Source organism: Podarcis bocagei (genome assembly GCF_964188305.1).
Source record: "Podarcis bocagei genome assembly, chromosome: 13".
Taxonomy (NCBI): Eukaryota; Metazoa; Chordata; class Lepidosauria; order Squamata; family Lacertidae; genus Podarcis; species Podarcis bocagei.
In genome coordinates this window covers 14,448,772-14,463,771 of record NC_138138.1, presented here as the reverse complement: position 1 = coordinate 14,463,771, position 15,000 = coordinate 14,448,772, and the positions used below count along the sequence as shown (strand labels likewise).

At 48.7% G+C, this 15,000-nt stretch overlaps 1 protein-coding gene across 4 annotated transcripts in view; it reads left to right on the top strand.

Annotated features, from left to right (window-relative positions):
* Positions 1-15,000, top strand: part of PLEKHM1 (pleckstrin homology and RUN domain containing M1) — a 41,633-nt gene that overhangs the window by 25,333 nt on the left and 1,300 nt on the right. For all 4 annotated transcript variants that reach the window (XM_081166162.1, XM_081166163.1, XM_081166164.1 and 1 more), the window contains 6 exons: positions 3,713-3,956; positions 5,335-6,255; positions 8,122-8,267; positions 9,570-9,763; positions 11,048-11,111; positions 12,227-12,384. In XM_081166162.1, the coding sequence (XP_081022288.1) occupies positions 3,713-3,956; positions 5,335-6,255; positions 8,122-8,267; positions 9,570-9,763; positions 11,048-11,111; positions 12,227-12,384 (1,727 nt within the window). The remainder of the gene's footprint in view (positions 1-3,712; positions 3,957-5,334; positions 6,256-8,121; positions 8,268-9,569; positions 9,764-11,047; positions 11,112-12,226; positions 12,385-15,000) is intronic.

Below are 15,000 nucleotides of genomic sequence, written 5' to 3'. Positions count from 1 at the left end.
GGCCAAGCTTGGAATTTTAGGAGATCATAGGTAAAGGGTAAAGGGACCCCTGACCATTAGGCCCAGTCGTGACCGACTCTGGGGTTGCGGCACTCATCTCGCTTTATTGGCCGAGGGAGCCGGCGTACAGCTTCCGGGTCATGTGGCCAGCATGACTAAGCTGCTTCTGGTGAACCAGAGCAGCGCACAGAGACGCCATTTACCTTCCCGCCGGAGTGGTACCTATTTATCTACTTGCACTTTGAGGTGCTTTCGAGCTGCTAGGTTGGCAGGAGCAGGGACCGAGCAACGGGCGCTCACCCCGTCGTGGGGATTCGAACCGCTGACCTTCTGATCGGCAAGTCCTAGGCTCTGTGGTTTAACCCACAGCGCCACCTGCGTCCTGAGTTAGGAGATCATACTGTGCTTTTAAAAAGGCCCCACCTGCCCAAATTAGACTGACTAGTCAATATTGAGTTTTTATTATCACTACTTATTGAACGATCTCACTGTTCATTCACCATCCTCTGAGAACCTGAGGGGGTGTGGGAAGGCTTAACCTGTTCAAATGTGGCTGTTCGTCTGACGTCAACCAGGCTCTTGTGACTAATACCAATTATAGGTACAAGAATTAGCAGAGTCTCTCCTGCTCCTCTCAGTGAGTGAGTGGTGTTGACGAAGCAGTTACTCTGCAGGTCAGGAAATGCTTTTCGTTGCAGTTAATTGGGAACTTCCTCTCCCCAATTCCATTTCCTCTTTGTACCGGGTGCCTTCAAAGGAAGCCTCTCTCTCATACCTGGCGGTCAGCCAATCTATATGTTGCACACGTAGCAGGAAGTGATGTCATGCTGCTTGAGTCAACCTGCCCAAATACCTGCTCTGCGTTCTACAGAGGAGAGCCCTTTAATACCTTAAGGTCCAGCGGTTGAAAGCTTGCTGCACTTAAGACTTAGGATAGGCGTTCCCATAACCAGTCACCGTGGGTCCCGTGTCTATAGAGATCTGGGAGCCATGGGTTTATATCACATCTCAGCCCATGACTCATTGCCTTGGTTCCTCATCTATAAAATAGGCGTATTAATCATCTGTCTTGCAAAGCTACTGCCAGGGCAAACAAGGCAGAAATCCCGCACGGGGCTGAACAAATATTTCAAATTCCTGAATGTATTGCAGATCTCTAGGGGATAATGGTGCTTGTCATTTTTCTAGTGGTACACAAATTATTAACCATAAGGATAATCAAGGTTGTTCCTGAATTGCAGGGGGTCAGACTAGATGACCCTCTGAGTCCCTTCCAACTCTCCAATTCTATGATTCTATGCTTAACAATTGGTGGATTTTTAAATTTTTAAAAAATGCTTTTTTTAAAGTTTCTGTTATAATTTTCTCTCTCTTTAAGATAACCTCATTCAAAATTAATTCTGAATTTAACACTCGTAGCTGAGTAAGATTGTGACTGTGGAGGCCAGTTCTGGATCCACACGTCCTTCCACAGTGAGGACATGGGTTTCTGGGTGGTAGTTGATCACAGTGAGGGTTTGCCAAGTTTGCCTTCCTCTCAGCTCGTTCCTCCCTTTCTTCCTGAGTTCGAGCGTCTTCAAAGCCCGTGACACCTTTGGTAAAGGCTGTTCTCCAGTTGGAGCACTTGCAGGCCAGTGATTCCCAGTTGTTGGTGTTTATACTACATTTTTTTAGGTTTGCCATGAGAGAGTCTTTAAGCCTCTTTTGTTGACCACCAGCATTACGCTTTCCACTTTTAATTTCGGAATAGAGTAGTTGCTTTGGAAGATGATAATCAGACATCTGCACAACATGACCAGTCCAACCAAGTTGATGTTGAAGAATCTTTGCTTCAATCATGCCATCCTGTATTTCACTGGGATCAACAACTCAGCCCACATAGACCCTTAAGCCCAACTCCCTGAGCGCTGCACTGTGTTCAGTTTGGAAGAAACTAGTAACCTTTAAACCAATTAAACAATTTTGCGCTCAGTAATTTTGCTTTCGGACACACTAATGCCACAGCCAAATCTTACTCCACTTTGTTCAGTGGTGCTTGTTTCTGAATAAGGGTGGATAAGACAGAAGCCTAAACCTTCAAGTAAATTATCTTGCTTAGTATCCTTCATAAGGAGACATATTTGGTTCTGCAATACCAAAAGCTATGTGAGCGGCATGGCCAGACATTTTGAATTGCGGTTACCTAAGTGTCCTATTTTGTTCGGTCCCAGCTCCTGCCCACCTAGCAGTTCGAAAGCGCATCAAGTGCAAGTAGATAAATAGGTACCGCTCCAGCGGGAAGGTAAACAGCGTTTCCGTGCACGGCTCTGGTTTGCCAGAAGCGGTTTAGTCATGCTGGCCACATGACCTGGAAGCTGTCTGTGGACAAACGGCGGCTCCCTCGGCCTATAGAATGAGATGAGCGCGCAACCGCAGAGTCGTCCACGGCTGGACCTAACGGTCAGGGGTACCTTTACCTTTAAGTGTCCTATTTAGTTACAAACCAATATATACGTATCACTAGAGCAATCGTTTAGAATGCATGCTTGCTCAAAAAGTATGTGAGCTTTATTTAGATCAAGTTTTATCATTGGTGTCTTTTCTTGATGGTTTAAAATTGACGGTTTCGACCACCTTAATTTAAAACAGGCCACCCTCAGGATAACAACCACCTCTATACAATGTCTCCCACCATATGGTCATCGGGGTGTATATTGACTTGGATCAAGGGGCCTCCATTTAGTCTTAGCCACTGATAAACCTACCCACTCCAAATACTGACCCTGTTCTAAATCCATTGAGGGAGGCTCATGCAGGTGATGGTTGGGGTCAAAGTCAAAAGTGGGAGAAAACACCCCACTTTTCTTTCTCTTTTGGAAACCCCTTCCCTCCCCTTTCCTCCGTGTCCAAGCAGGATGTTGGGAGGAAACTGAATCAGTCTCGTCGGGGGACTGAACTAATTGCTCATAGGAGACTTATTTCCCCTCCTTCAATCTCTCCATTTCTTTTGGTTTTTCATCCTGGTTTTCCCTTGGACTCCCCACACTTTGCTACTTGAAATTACGCCAAGGGGCACAGGCCTTCCAGCCCTACTGCAGGGCTTGGGCAGAAACTGCGCCACTTCTATAAAGCCCTTAGCGCGGTAAAAATGTTACAGTGGTGCCCCGCAAGACGAACGCCTCGGAAGACGAAAAACTCGCTAGACGAAGGAGTTTTTCGTTTTCTTAGCCACTTCGCAAGACGCATTTCCCTATGGGCTTGCTTCGCAAAACGAAGCTTGCCCCGCAAGCTCCGGGGATAGCGGGGAAACGCAGCACGTCTTCCCCGCTGTCCCCGGACCCCTTTTGAACCAAGGGGCGGCAATGGGGAGAAGCGATTCTCCCCGCTGCCCCTTCCCTTGCTTTAAAACAGGTCCGGGGACAGAGGGGAAGGTGCCCGCGCCCCGGAGATTGCAACCTTCTCCCTGCCGCCCCTTGCTTTAAACAGGTCCGGGGACAGAGGGGAAGGCGCGCGGCGCTTCCCCTCTGTCCCCGGATGGTCTCCATAAGAACGCATTGATTGATTTTCAATGCATTCCTATGGGAAACTGTGCTTCGCAAGACGAAAAACTCGCAAGAAGAAAAAACTTGCGGAACGAATTAATTTCGTCTTGCGAGGCACCACTGTATTTGCTACTTGTTAATTTCCCTGTTGAATAGTCCAGCTGAATTCAGCTCTTTTTGTTCCCCGACAGGAAACAAACTGGATCACCGAGGATGACATTTACCTTCCCTCTCCTCCTCCTGAGGGAACAGCAAAAAGTCTCTCCCGTTCACTCAGTCCCTCGCCAGAGCATCCTGCCGATAGCCAGCCATCAATACCAAGCGGCGCTCTGGACCAAGACAAGCTTCACGTGACGTCAGCCAAGGCCAGGAAGCCCAAACTGTCCCCCGAGGCGGAATCAAAGGGCTTTAGCGTCGTTCACCGGAGGCAAATGGGTAACGGTCTTTCTCCCATGGGGCGAATGATGGGGCGGGGAGGAGAAAGTGATAGAAGATAAATTTGGGGTTGGCTTTAGCAGCCCAACTCCCCATCAAGGGGCTCAGTGTCCCCTAAGTTGGAGAAGAACGTGTGGAGGCAGGAACCAGTCAAAGCAAGGCAAATCTTTATTTTTTTCCAGAGTTCCCTCCCTTGCAAGGAGGGGAGGACCTAGAATAAAAGTGTGTAACAACTTTTAAAGACTTTAGAATTTGCCAGACCCCCTTAGCCAAAGACCAGCTACAAGCATCATACCACTAAGAGGCAGTCTACATTTCAACAGAAATTTGAGAGTGTGTCTTGTCTGTCAAGATATCAGATAATGGTCACTGATTGCCTTATCCTGGCCAGTCTGGACCATTCTTTCAAAATGGTAAATACCTTAGTTCTTAAATCCATTGTCCCAGACTTCCCTTATTCATGTGATAAGTCTGTTTACAGGGTTTGAAGGATTTTGCAACTGAAAAGAACTATTTCCAAGATCATAGAATCGTCAAGCTGGAAGGGACCCCAAGGGTCATCTATTCCAACCCCCTGCAGTGCAGGACTGATTTGTTGTTGTTTAGTCGTTTAGTCGTGTCCAACTCTTCGTGACCCCCTGGACCAGAGCATGCCAGGCACTCCTGTCTTCCACTGCCTCCTGCAGTTTGGTCAAACTCATGCTGGTAGCTTTGAGAACACTGTCCAACCATCTCGTCCTCTGTCGTCCCCTTCTCCTTGTGCCCTCCATCTTTCCCAACATCAGGGTCTTTTCCAGGGAGTCTTCTCTTCTCATGAGGTGGCCAAAGTATTGGAGCCTCAGCTTCAGGATCTGTCCTTCCAGTGAGCACTCAGGGCTGATTTCCTTCAGAATGGAGAGGTTTGATCTTCTTGCAGTCCATGGGACTCTCAAGAGTCTCCTCCAGCACCATAATTCAAAAGCATCGATTCTTCGGCGATCAGTCTTCTTTATGGTCCAGCTCTCACTTCCATACATCCCTACTGGGAAAACCATTGCTTTCACTATACGGACCTTTGTTGGCAAGGGGATGTCTCTGCTTTTTAAGATGCTGTCTAGGTACTTCCTTCTATTGCAGAGGAAAATATTTGGAGTCATTAAGAGAGTCAAGATGGCCACGGGATTGCTCCCCTGTACTATTTCAGACATGTGGTTTATGTCCTTAACGTATGTGTGTTTACCTTGTGCGCTTATGAGCGCCGATTCTGTTTATGTCACCTTAGAATTCTTATGACGAAAGACAAGACAAAACGGTGGACAGCAGCATCGCTATTTATGACTTCTGAATCACTTTGGCTGGGTCTGTAATACCCTTCTTCTTTTTTATCCTCCACCTCCAGGCCTTTCGAACCCTTTCCGTGGTCTGCTGAAGCTGGGGACCCTGGAGCGGCGAGGAGGCATGGGCATCTGGAAGGAGTTCTTCTGTGAGCTTTCGCCGCTGGAGCTGCGCCTCTTTGTGGACAGCGAGGAGCGGGTGTGCGTGGAGACCTGTTCCCTGCTGCGGTGCGATTGCCTGGGGGCAGCTCACAGCGACGGCCGCTTTGACCTGTCCTTCTCCGGCAAACGGCTTTGCCTCCGAGCCGCCTCTCAGGATGAGGCGGAGGATTGGCTGGACCGGCTGCATGAGGCACTTCAGAAATGTAGGCCTCAGCCGGACGAAGGCTGGGAGACCCTGGAGGGCACCGAAGCAGCGGAGGACCCGGATGCGAACTCTGCCGGTGGTCCGCCCGGCGAGCTTTCGGCCCTCTTGCAATACAATGGGACAGGCAGCAACGGGCTGGACTGGACGTGCGATGGGGACCCCGAGCTGGATGCGGTCAAGGAGTCTGTTTTGTACCTGGAAACCGAAAAGACATGGTCCCCTTTTGTGTTCTCCTTGTCCTTAGAAGCCCTGAAGTGCTTCAGGGCCCGGAACGGGGAGAAAACGCTGAGCAACAGCTACGGGATCGAGACCATACAGGACATCCTGCCCGACGTGAGCCTTGGGGGCCCGGCCTTCTTCAAGGTCATCACGTCGAAAGCGGTGCTGAAGCTGAGAGCCGAGAACGCGGAGGAGGCAGCCGACTGGAGGGACTTGGTCCGCCGGATGCTGATGTCGTACCTGGAGACGGCGGAGGAGGCCTTGAGCCTGGGGGGCAGCCTGGACGGGAACTCGCAGGCCGTTTTGAAAAGCACCACCAAGGGGAATGGCTTCCTGCTGAAGTACCTAGTTGCCATCCCCACAGAGAAAGGCCTGGACTGCCAGAGCTTCATCTGTGCGGGTAGGTTGGGGAGCGGCAAGGTGGCTGCAACGCAGAGCTCGGGGTGAGGAAACAGATACAGTGGTACCTCGGGTTAGGTACCGTATTTTTTGCTCTATTAGACTCACTTTTTCCCTCCTAAACAGTAATGGGAAATGTGTGTGCGTCTTATGGAGTGAATGCAAGCTGCGCAGCTATCCCAGAAGCCAGAACAGCAAGAGGGATTGCTGCTTTCACTGTGCAGCGATCCCTCTTGCTGTTCTGGCTTCTGAGATTCAGAATATTTTTTTTCTTGTTTTCCTCCGCCAAAAACTAGGTGCGTCTTGTGGTCTGGTGCATCTTATAGAGCGAAAAACACGGTACTTAATTCGTCCCGGAGGTCCGTTCTTAACCTGAAACTATTCTTAACCTGAAGCACCACTTTAGCTAATGGGGCCTCCTGCTGCCGCCGCGCCGCCATAGAACGATTTCTGTTCTCATCCTGAAGCAAAGTTCTTAACCCGAGGTACTATTTCTGGGTTAGCGGAGTCTGTAACCTGAAGCGTATGTAACCTGAAGCGTATGTAACCCGAGGTACCACTGTACAGAAGACTCAAAATTGCCAAGGGCCAGTTTGTAGCATCCTTGTTGTTGTTGTTGTTTAGTCATTTAGTCGTGTCCGACTCTTCGTGACCCCATGGACCAGAGCACACCAGGCTTTGTCCATGGAGTTTTCTTGGCAGGGATACTGGAGTGGCTTGCCAGTTCCTGCTCCAGGTGGATCACGTTTGGTCAAAACTCTCCACTATGACCTGTCCCATCTTGGGTGGCCCTGCACGGCATAGCTCATAGCTTCTCTGAGTTATTCAAGCCCCTTCGCCACGGCAAGGCAGTGATCCATAAAGGGGTAGCATCCTTAGGAACCCTTAGCATAAGAAGAGCCCTGCTAGATCAGGCCGAAGGCTCATTTTATCCAGCAATCTGTTGCCACAGTGGCCGACCAGGTGCCCAGCAGGACCCGAGTGCAACGGCGCTCTCCGATTCTAGCGATTCCGAGCAGCTGGTATTCTAAGACATCCTGCCTCTGTTTCAGGCTCCGGGGAATTCTCTCCCTCCCCGGTGGCCACAAGGAGCAGAGAAAAACAGAGTTCTTACTAATGAGTTTATTCAGTCATCGCACCAAGAGACAAGGAATGCAATCTGCCTCCCTTAACGGCGTTGCTCCAACTGAGCTCCTCCCGACTCCCTTCCTTTCAACAGCACTTTCCCTTACGGTGGCCGCCAGGGGCTAATTGTCTCTGAGTGCTTTGCTCTTGCACCCACAATGAACGTCGAGTTCTGGGAGAAGGGGGGTCAGAAATAATATCCAGTGATAACGCGTCAGCTATTCCGCTCTGTCTCTGTCTCCCCCCCCCCCTTCTCCCAACACCTCCCAACTCTTCTGTTGGCCTGTCTCGGAGCTGCGACCTTCCTCAAACCACTGCTGTAATTCAATACAGTCATACCTCGGGTTACAGACACTTCAGGTTGCGTTTTTTGTAGGTTACGGACCGACGAAACCCAGAAGTACCGGAACGGGTTACTTCCGGGTTTCGGCAGCTGCGCATGCGCAGAAGTGCTAAATTGCACTTTGTGCATGCACAGAAGCACTGAATCGCAACCCGCGCGTGCGCAGATGCGCCACTGTGGGTTGCGAACGTACATCCCGCACGGATCACATTTGCAACCCAAGCATCCACTATACTGCCTTCCTCTCCTCTGGAAGCTTCAGGAGAAGGGGTGGGGGGCGACCTCCACCATTCCCCCTCCAACTCGCCCCTTTCAGTCCAGTGCCTGACACTCTGACAGGGGAGATATAATGTCGCTGTTGTGGCCGGCAGCCATTACCATTTCTGCTTTTCTTTCCAGGCTGCTCCAGGCAGATTGGCTTTTCCTTCGTGAAGCCGAAGCTTTGCTCATTCACAGGCCTCTACTATTGCGACAGCTGCCACTGGGATGAAGAGTCCGTGATTCCTTCACGCCTGATTCACAACTGGGATCTCACCAGGCGTCCGGTAAGTCTGGGCGACTTGAGGATAGGGGGCACAGGCCTGGGGTGGCAACAGCCCCGGTGAGGCGGGGGGGGGGGGCATACAGTGCTCTGATTGACTCCTGATGTGGCTCGTGCATTGTTCATTTTGTTATAATAAAAACTGCTTCCTTTCCTTTATGGGGTATTCTGGAGCCTATATAGAGTCCTTAAGTGGGTTCCCTATCGGTAGAAGAAAATAACAGAGGCCAACCAGAGTATATTGAGAAGCAAAGTAGCTACTAAGCCTGATTTTTATTCAAGGAGCTGTTGCAACAGGGTCCCCACTCACCACACACTTGAGGGAGGAGAACCCTGAACAATGGTGCGCAAGCCCTTATATAGACTTTGAAATTGCCCACCCTGTAGCCCAAGACCACCCCCAAAAACATACATACATGACAGAAGGAGGTGGTCTACAGCAGAAATCCTGTCTGTGAGGATACCTGATAATGGTCACTGTTTGCATTACCTGGGCAGCCTGGCCATTCTTTTGTGATGGTTAATACCTTAGTTCCTGAATCCAAGTCACAGGCTCACCCTATTCATACACAAAGACTCCCTTAGGTCAGGATTTGCAAGCAAAAAGACAATTTGAAGGCTTTCCCCATTTGCCTCCCTTACTGCAGAGGAATATTTGAGGATATTGGGAGAGCCAAAATGGCTTCAGGATTGCTCTTCCGTACTACTTCAGACACATGGTTCATACATTTAGATTTGTGTGCATTTATGAATATTCTATATTTGAGTCCTTAAAATTCTTATAACAGTTTCTTATTTGTCCTGATTCTGAGGGACGCGGGTGGCGCTGTGGGTTAAACCACAGAGCCTAGGACTTGCCAATCAGAAGGTCGGCGGTTCGAATCCCCACGACGGGGTGAGCTCCCGTTGCTCAGTCCCTGCTCCTGCCAACCTAGCAGTTCGAAAGCATGTCAAAGTGCAAGTAGATAAATAGATACCACTCGGGCGGAAAGGTAAACGGTGTTTCCGTGTGCTGCTCTGGTTCGCCAGAAGTGGCTTAGTCATGCTGGCCACATGACCCGGAAGCTGTACCCCGGCTCCCTCGGCCAATAAAGCAACCCGAGAGTTGGCCACGACTGGACCTAATGGTCAGGGGTCCCTTTACCTTTACTTGCAAAAAATCTGGGCTTGACAAGGCTGAGAGGAAGATAAACGGAACTGATAATGGGGAAATATCCAGGGTTCTAGCCTGAAATTGTAACCAGCCCCTCTGGCTGGCTTCTCTAGATGCCAACGTAGGACACTTACAGGTGTTTTCATCTCTTAGGTCTGCCGCCAGGCTCTGAAGTTCCTGTCCCAAATTCATAGCCAGCCCTTGATCAACTTGAAGCTAGTGAACGAGACACTCTACGACCATGTGGACCACATGAGCCACATCTACAAGAGCCGGGAGCAGCTGAAACTCCTTGGTGACTACCTGGTCCTTTGCCGCAGTGGAGCCCTGAAAGAGATCAGCAAGAGGTGAGGCTTCACTATACAGGGGGTCCACCTTCTCCCCCCTCCCACTTTCTTCCAGGCCCCAAGCCTTTGACCCATACCCTCTTTTCTTTCCCCAAGTAAATTTTTATTGTTTTCCTTACACATTCTTTTCCAACAAACCATATTAATGCCATACATTCCCTTTGACTCTGCCGAGTCGCGACTCCCCTCCCTCCCTGCAATTGGTATATTTAACCCCTTTCTATCACGCACATCATTCTCACAATAGTACTATTATACATTGAAGGTATTATGTCAATCCTGCTAGTGTCTTGACCTCTTTACAATTCTCCTTTAAATATTCAATAAATTTACTCCAATTATTTTGGTATCTTTGATCTTCCTGGTCCCGGATCCTCCCTGACAATTTGGCAAGTTCTGCATATTCTGTCAGCTTCACCTGCCACTCCTGGATGGATGGTTGGTATGTCTTGTGTTTTCCATCTTTGGGCCAGGAGGGTTCTTGCAGCGGCCGTACCATACATAAACAGATTTTGGCCTTTGACCCATTCTCTCTTGTCCATGTTCCTAACTGGATAAGGGCAGGCAGCTAACATGCATGGAAAATGTCATGCAGATCCTTGAAGATCTTGGCTTCATGTTTTACGTACATTTCAAAAAAGGAACGCTCCCTCCATAAACCCTCCAGGTGACAATTTCAAAGAAAGAATGAGATTTTGGGCAGAGCCTCTTTTGCTGAGCTGGTCCTCAGTTGAACAAGATTCTTAGGAGTGGACTTGAGGCTGCTTGCAAATATTTGCTGCTTGCACGTTACTTATCCAGGGCACTGTTCCGTCATCAAATTAAACAATGCTTTTGAAAACAAACTCAAACTCTCAAAAGTGAGATGAGCACCGCAACCCCAGAGTCTCCTTTGACTGGACTTAACCGTCCAGGGGTCCTTTACCTTTCCTTTTCTTTTTTACAACGTTTTAAGTGCATTATACAAATCTGACGCTGGATGGCACTGATGAGCTAATGGCAAATTCCAGACATACTTTACAACATTTTTTTAAAAAGCATTTTCACAGCATTTTTTATATCTGTGGCAAATGTAGAAGCAGGAGATGCAGAGAAATGAGATTGGGGGAAACAGCCGAAGAAGGTTGACCGTAGACATGCAAGAAAGAGTGTGGCCTTCCCTATCGCCCTGTCCTTGCAAGCCAATTAGGAGTATAGGAATTGTATGGCTTCTATGCAGCTCGTGACAGCAGATGGGAAAAGCTCTTAATAAACTGTTCCTTCTCTTTTGTATCCTTTCTGAAGGCTCGATCACCGGCACTACCTCCTGGAATGTCCCCATAAATACAGCGTGGCTGACCTGAGGCAGGTAGGAGATCTGGAAAGAGGAAGCTTCTGAAATGAGGGTTTGCCTCGGGAAAACGTACCCCACTTTATCCACGATTCCCCCACGACCCAGCCCAAGGCTGGCGCCCCTTAACCTACACACGTTAGAATGCAGCATGCTGAACCAAAACAGAGAAACTGGTCTGAGCATGCTCCGAAGCAAGCTTTTCTTCCTTTGCCTTGAGAGAGCTTCGAAAACAGCTTTTGGGTCTTAAGGGCTCGCATGGAACCTCATTGGTGCTCTCCCCAATATGTACCAAATTTCCCTTTTGTCCTGCATGTTGCAGATGCTTTGTTATCTGTGTCAGACCTTCAGGTGTGAGTCAGTCACCTGGCCTCACTGTATTCACAGCTGCCTCATAGATAAAGGTTTCCCTTTTACGACCACCCTTCCCACCTGCTAATACCTACGGGACCACCTCTCCTGATATGTCCCACGGAGGACCTTACGGTCTTCAAATAAAAACATCCTGAAGGTCCCAGGCCACAGAGAGGTTAGGCTGGCCTCAACCAGAGCCAGGGCTTTTTCGGCTGCGGCCCCGATCTGGTGGAACGCTCTGCCACAAGAGACTAGGGCCCTGGGGGACTTGACATCTTTCCGCAGGGCCTGCAAGACAGAGCTGTTCCACCAGGCCTTTGGCCAAGGCACAGTCTGACCCCCTCCTTTGGTGATCCTCGTAGAACTCTGGCCCAGTGGTTTCCATTTGATTTCGAATTACCGTATTTTTCGCTCTATAAGATGCACCAGACCACAAGACACACCTAGTTTTTGGAGGAGGAAAACAAGAAAAAAAATATTCTGAATCTCAGAAGCCAGAACAGCAAGAGGGATCGCTGCGCATTGAAAGCAGCAATCCCTCTTGCTGTTCTGGCTTCTGGGATAGCTGCGCAGCCTGCATTCGCTCCATAAGACGCACACACATTTCCCCTTACTTTTTAGGAGGGAAAAAGTAAGTCTTATAGAGCAAAAAATACGGTATTTTAGAATGCTGTATTACTTTTATTGCTGTTAGCTGCTCTGAGCCCGGCTTCGGCTGGGGAGGGCGAGATATAAATAATTTTTTAAAATTATTATTAATAGCCCTCCTCTGTTCCTAGATAGCGGACGGCATGTTTGAGACATTCCTCCAGTCTCTAATTCAGTTTGCCTCCCATCACGTCTACAATTGCGACCTGTGCACCCAGAGGGGCTTCATCTGCGAGATCTGCAACAGGAACGACATCATCTTCCCCTTTGAATTTGACACGACGACCAGGTGAGTGTTCTTCCTCTCTTCCCCAACTTGGCTTTGGAGTCAAGTTTTCAAAGAAGCGATTCGTTTTTCGCAGTTGTGTTCATTTTTATTCATTTATTTGTCATGTGTCTATACCACCTTTATCTTCCAAGGAGCTCGAGGTGGTGTAGATGGTTCTCCTCCTCCCCACTTCACCCTCACAACAACCCTGTGAGGTTGGTCAGGCTGAGAGACGGTGGCTGGCCCAAGGTCACCCAGGGACCTTCATGGCTGAATGGGGATTCGAACCCTGGTCTCCCAGGCCATAGTCCAACACTAACTGTTGCGCCACACTGCCTGTTTTGCAATGGAGGGGGAGAGGTGAAGAATAAGTATTTCTTTATTAATATTTATTATTACAGTGGTGCCCTGCAAGACGAAAAACTCTCTAGACGAAAGGGTTTTTCGGTTTTGCGTTGCTTCGCTAGACAAATTTCCCTATGGGCTTGCTTCGCAAGACAAAAACGTCTTGCGCTTTTTTCTTAAAGCCGCTTGAAGAGGCGCAGTTGCGACGGACCATGCTTCGCAAGACGAAAAACATCGCAAGACGAGAAGACTCGCGGAACGAATTATTTTTGTCTTGTGAGGCACCACTGTATTATTATTATTATTAATAATAATAATAAAAATAATACAGTCATACCTCATGTTACGTTTGCTTCATGTTACGTTTTTTCAGGTTGCGTCCCGCAGAGACCCGGAAGTACCGGAAAAGGTTACTTCTGAGTTTCGCTGCTCACGCATGCACACAAGCGCCAAATCACGCCGCGCACCTGCGCAGATACGGCGCTTCAGGTTGTGGGCTTTTCATGTTGTGAACGGGCCTCCAGAATGGATCCTGTTCGCAAGCAGAGGTACCACTGCATCTTACAACAAAAATGCCCCAAAGCAACTTAGAACTGTAAAAGCATACATAATGCAAAATTTAAAATACACCAAAAAGATATGAACACATTATTAAAATGGGGGGGGGAGGGGTATTGGGTTATTGTTTTTATTTTTATTATGTATTTTGTGATTTTATTCTGTGAACCGCCCTCGGACCCCCGGGTATAGGACGGTATATCAATTCAATGAATAAATAAATAAAATAACAAAAAAAATCATCCTGCAGTGTTATCTCCCATGCCCTGGAACTCAAGGTGCAGCTGAGGAATAAGGCTTGGCAAGGCATTTATTGGGGATTCTTTAGGTATATTATAGAATCATAGAATCATAGAGTTGAAAGAGACCACAAGGGCCATCGAGTCCAACCCCCTGCCAAGCAGGAAACACCATCAGAGCACTCCTGACATATGGTTGTCAAGCCTCTGCTTAAAGACCTCCAAAGAAGGAGACTCCACCACACTCCTTGGCAGCAAATTCCACTGTCGAACAGCTCTTACTGTCAGGAAGTTCTTCCTAATGTTTAGGTGGAATCTTCTTTCTTGTAGTTTGGATCCATTGCTCCGTGTCCGCTTCTCTGGAGCAGCAGAAAACAACCTTTCTCCCTCCTCTATGTGACATCCTTTTATATATTTGAACATGGCTATCATATCATTATCTTCAGGCACACTGGTGTTCCATGACATCCCTTCCAATCCTATTATTGTAAGAGGGCACTGTTTTTGAAAAGCGGGGGTGGGATAATGCTTCAGTGGCGAGAAGATCCACCATTTTTTAGCAACCTGTAGCCATCAGGATGACGTTGGCCCTGCAGCCTTCGCAACCAGTGGACCAACAGCTTCTGGAAGAGAACGTCTTCCTCATCTCTGTTCGGCAGGGACGGTCAGAACGCTGAACAGGAATGCAGGCCCCGGTTCCTCCTTTAAAGTAGCTTTTGAATACCCGACTTCCTTTTACCCTCACCCCAGCTCAATCTCACAAGGCTGCAGCATTGGGGCAGCGCAGACAAGAGAGCCGTCGGCAGGCCTGGTTCACTGAAGATTACCGGCCTCTGCTCGCTGGCTTTGTGCTGAGGCAGGAAGAGTGCCTGCTTGCTGAGCTGATGCAGTTTCCTGTCGCCCGAATCAGGCTATTTCCCCGGGGAGGCAGGATGTGCCTGGAGCTCTCCTGACAATAGCTCCGAGGAGGAGCAGGCGCTTCCTGAATCGCTGTCCTGCACAGGTGGCAGCCTGGGGTCACTTCCTCTTGCGTAGCTGTTCAGCCGCAGGGGCACAAAGTTACCAGTCTGCTTTGGAGCAGAGGAAAAGAGGAAAAATAAGTCCGAGGGCTGTGCTGCGTGCTGGCTGCAAACAGGGGGGGATGGTTCTTCCAAAAGCCAAACGCAAGCGTGGAAGTTTGTTCTGAACGGAACAGATCGCACAATTCACAGAGAGGTTTTTGAACAAGCCCAGCATGATGATTTGAAAAGGAGTGGCGAGACAGGGGATGGAGAAGGTGGTAGCCGGCAGTCCTAAGCATAATTTTGTTTTTGTTTTTTTCAAATTTTCAAATTTTCCAGATTTTGTTTTAAAAAACAGACAGACAGACAAACATACATACGTATCCACGGTAAATAAACCGATCTTCATAACATTATTAAGTGACTTCCTCGTATCCCCCTGGTTGAATTTCAGCGTATATCATTTTAACGGTTTTCCAAAACCTAAACTCTTA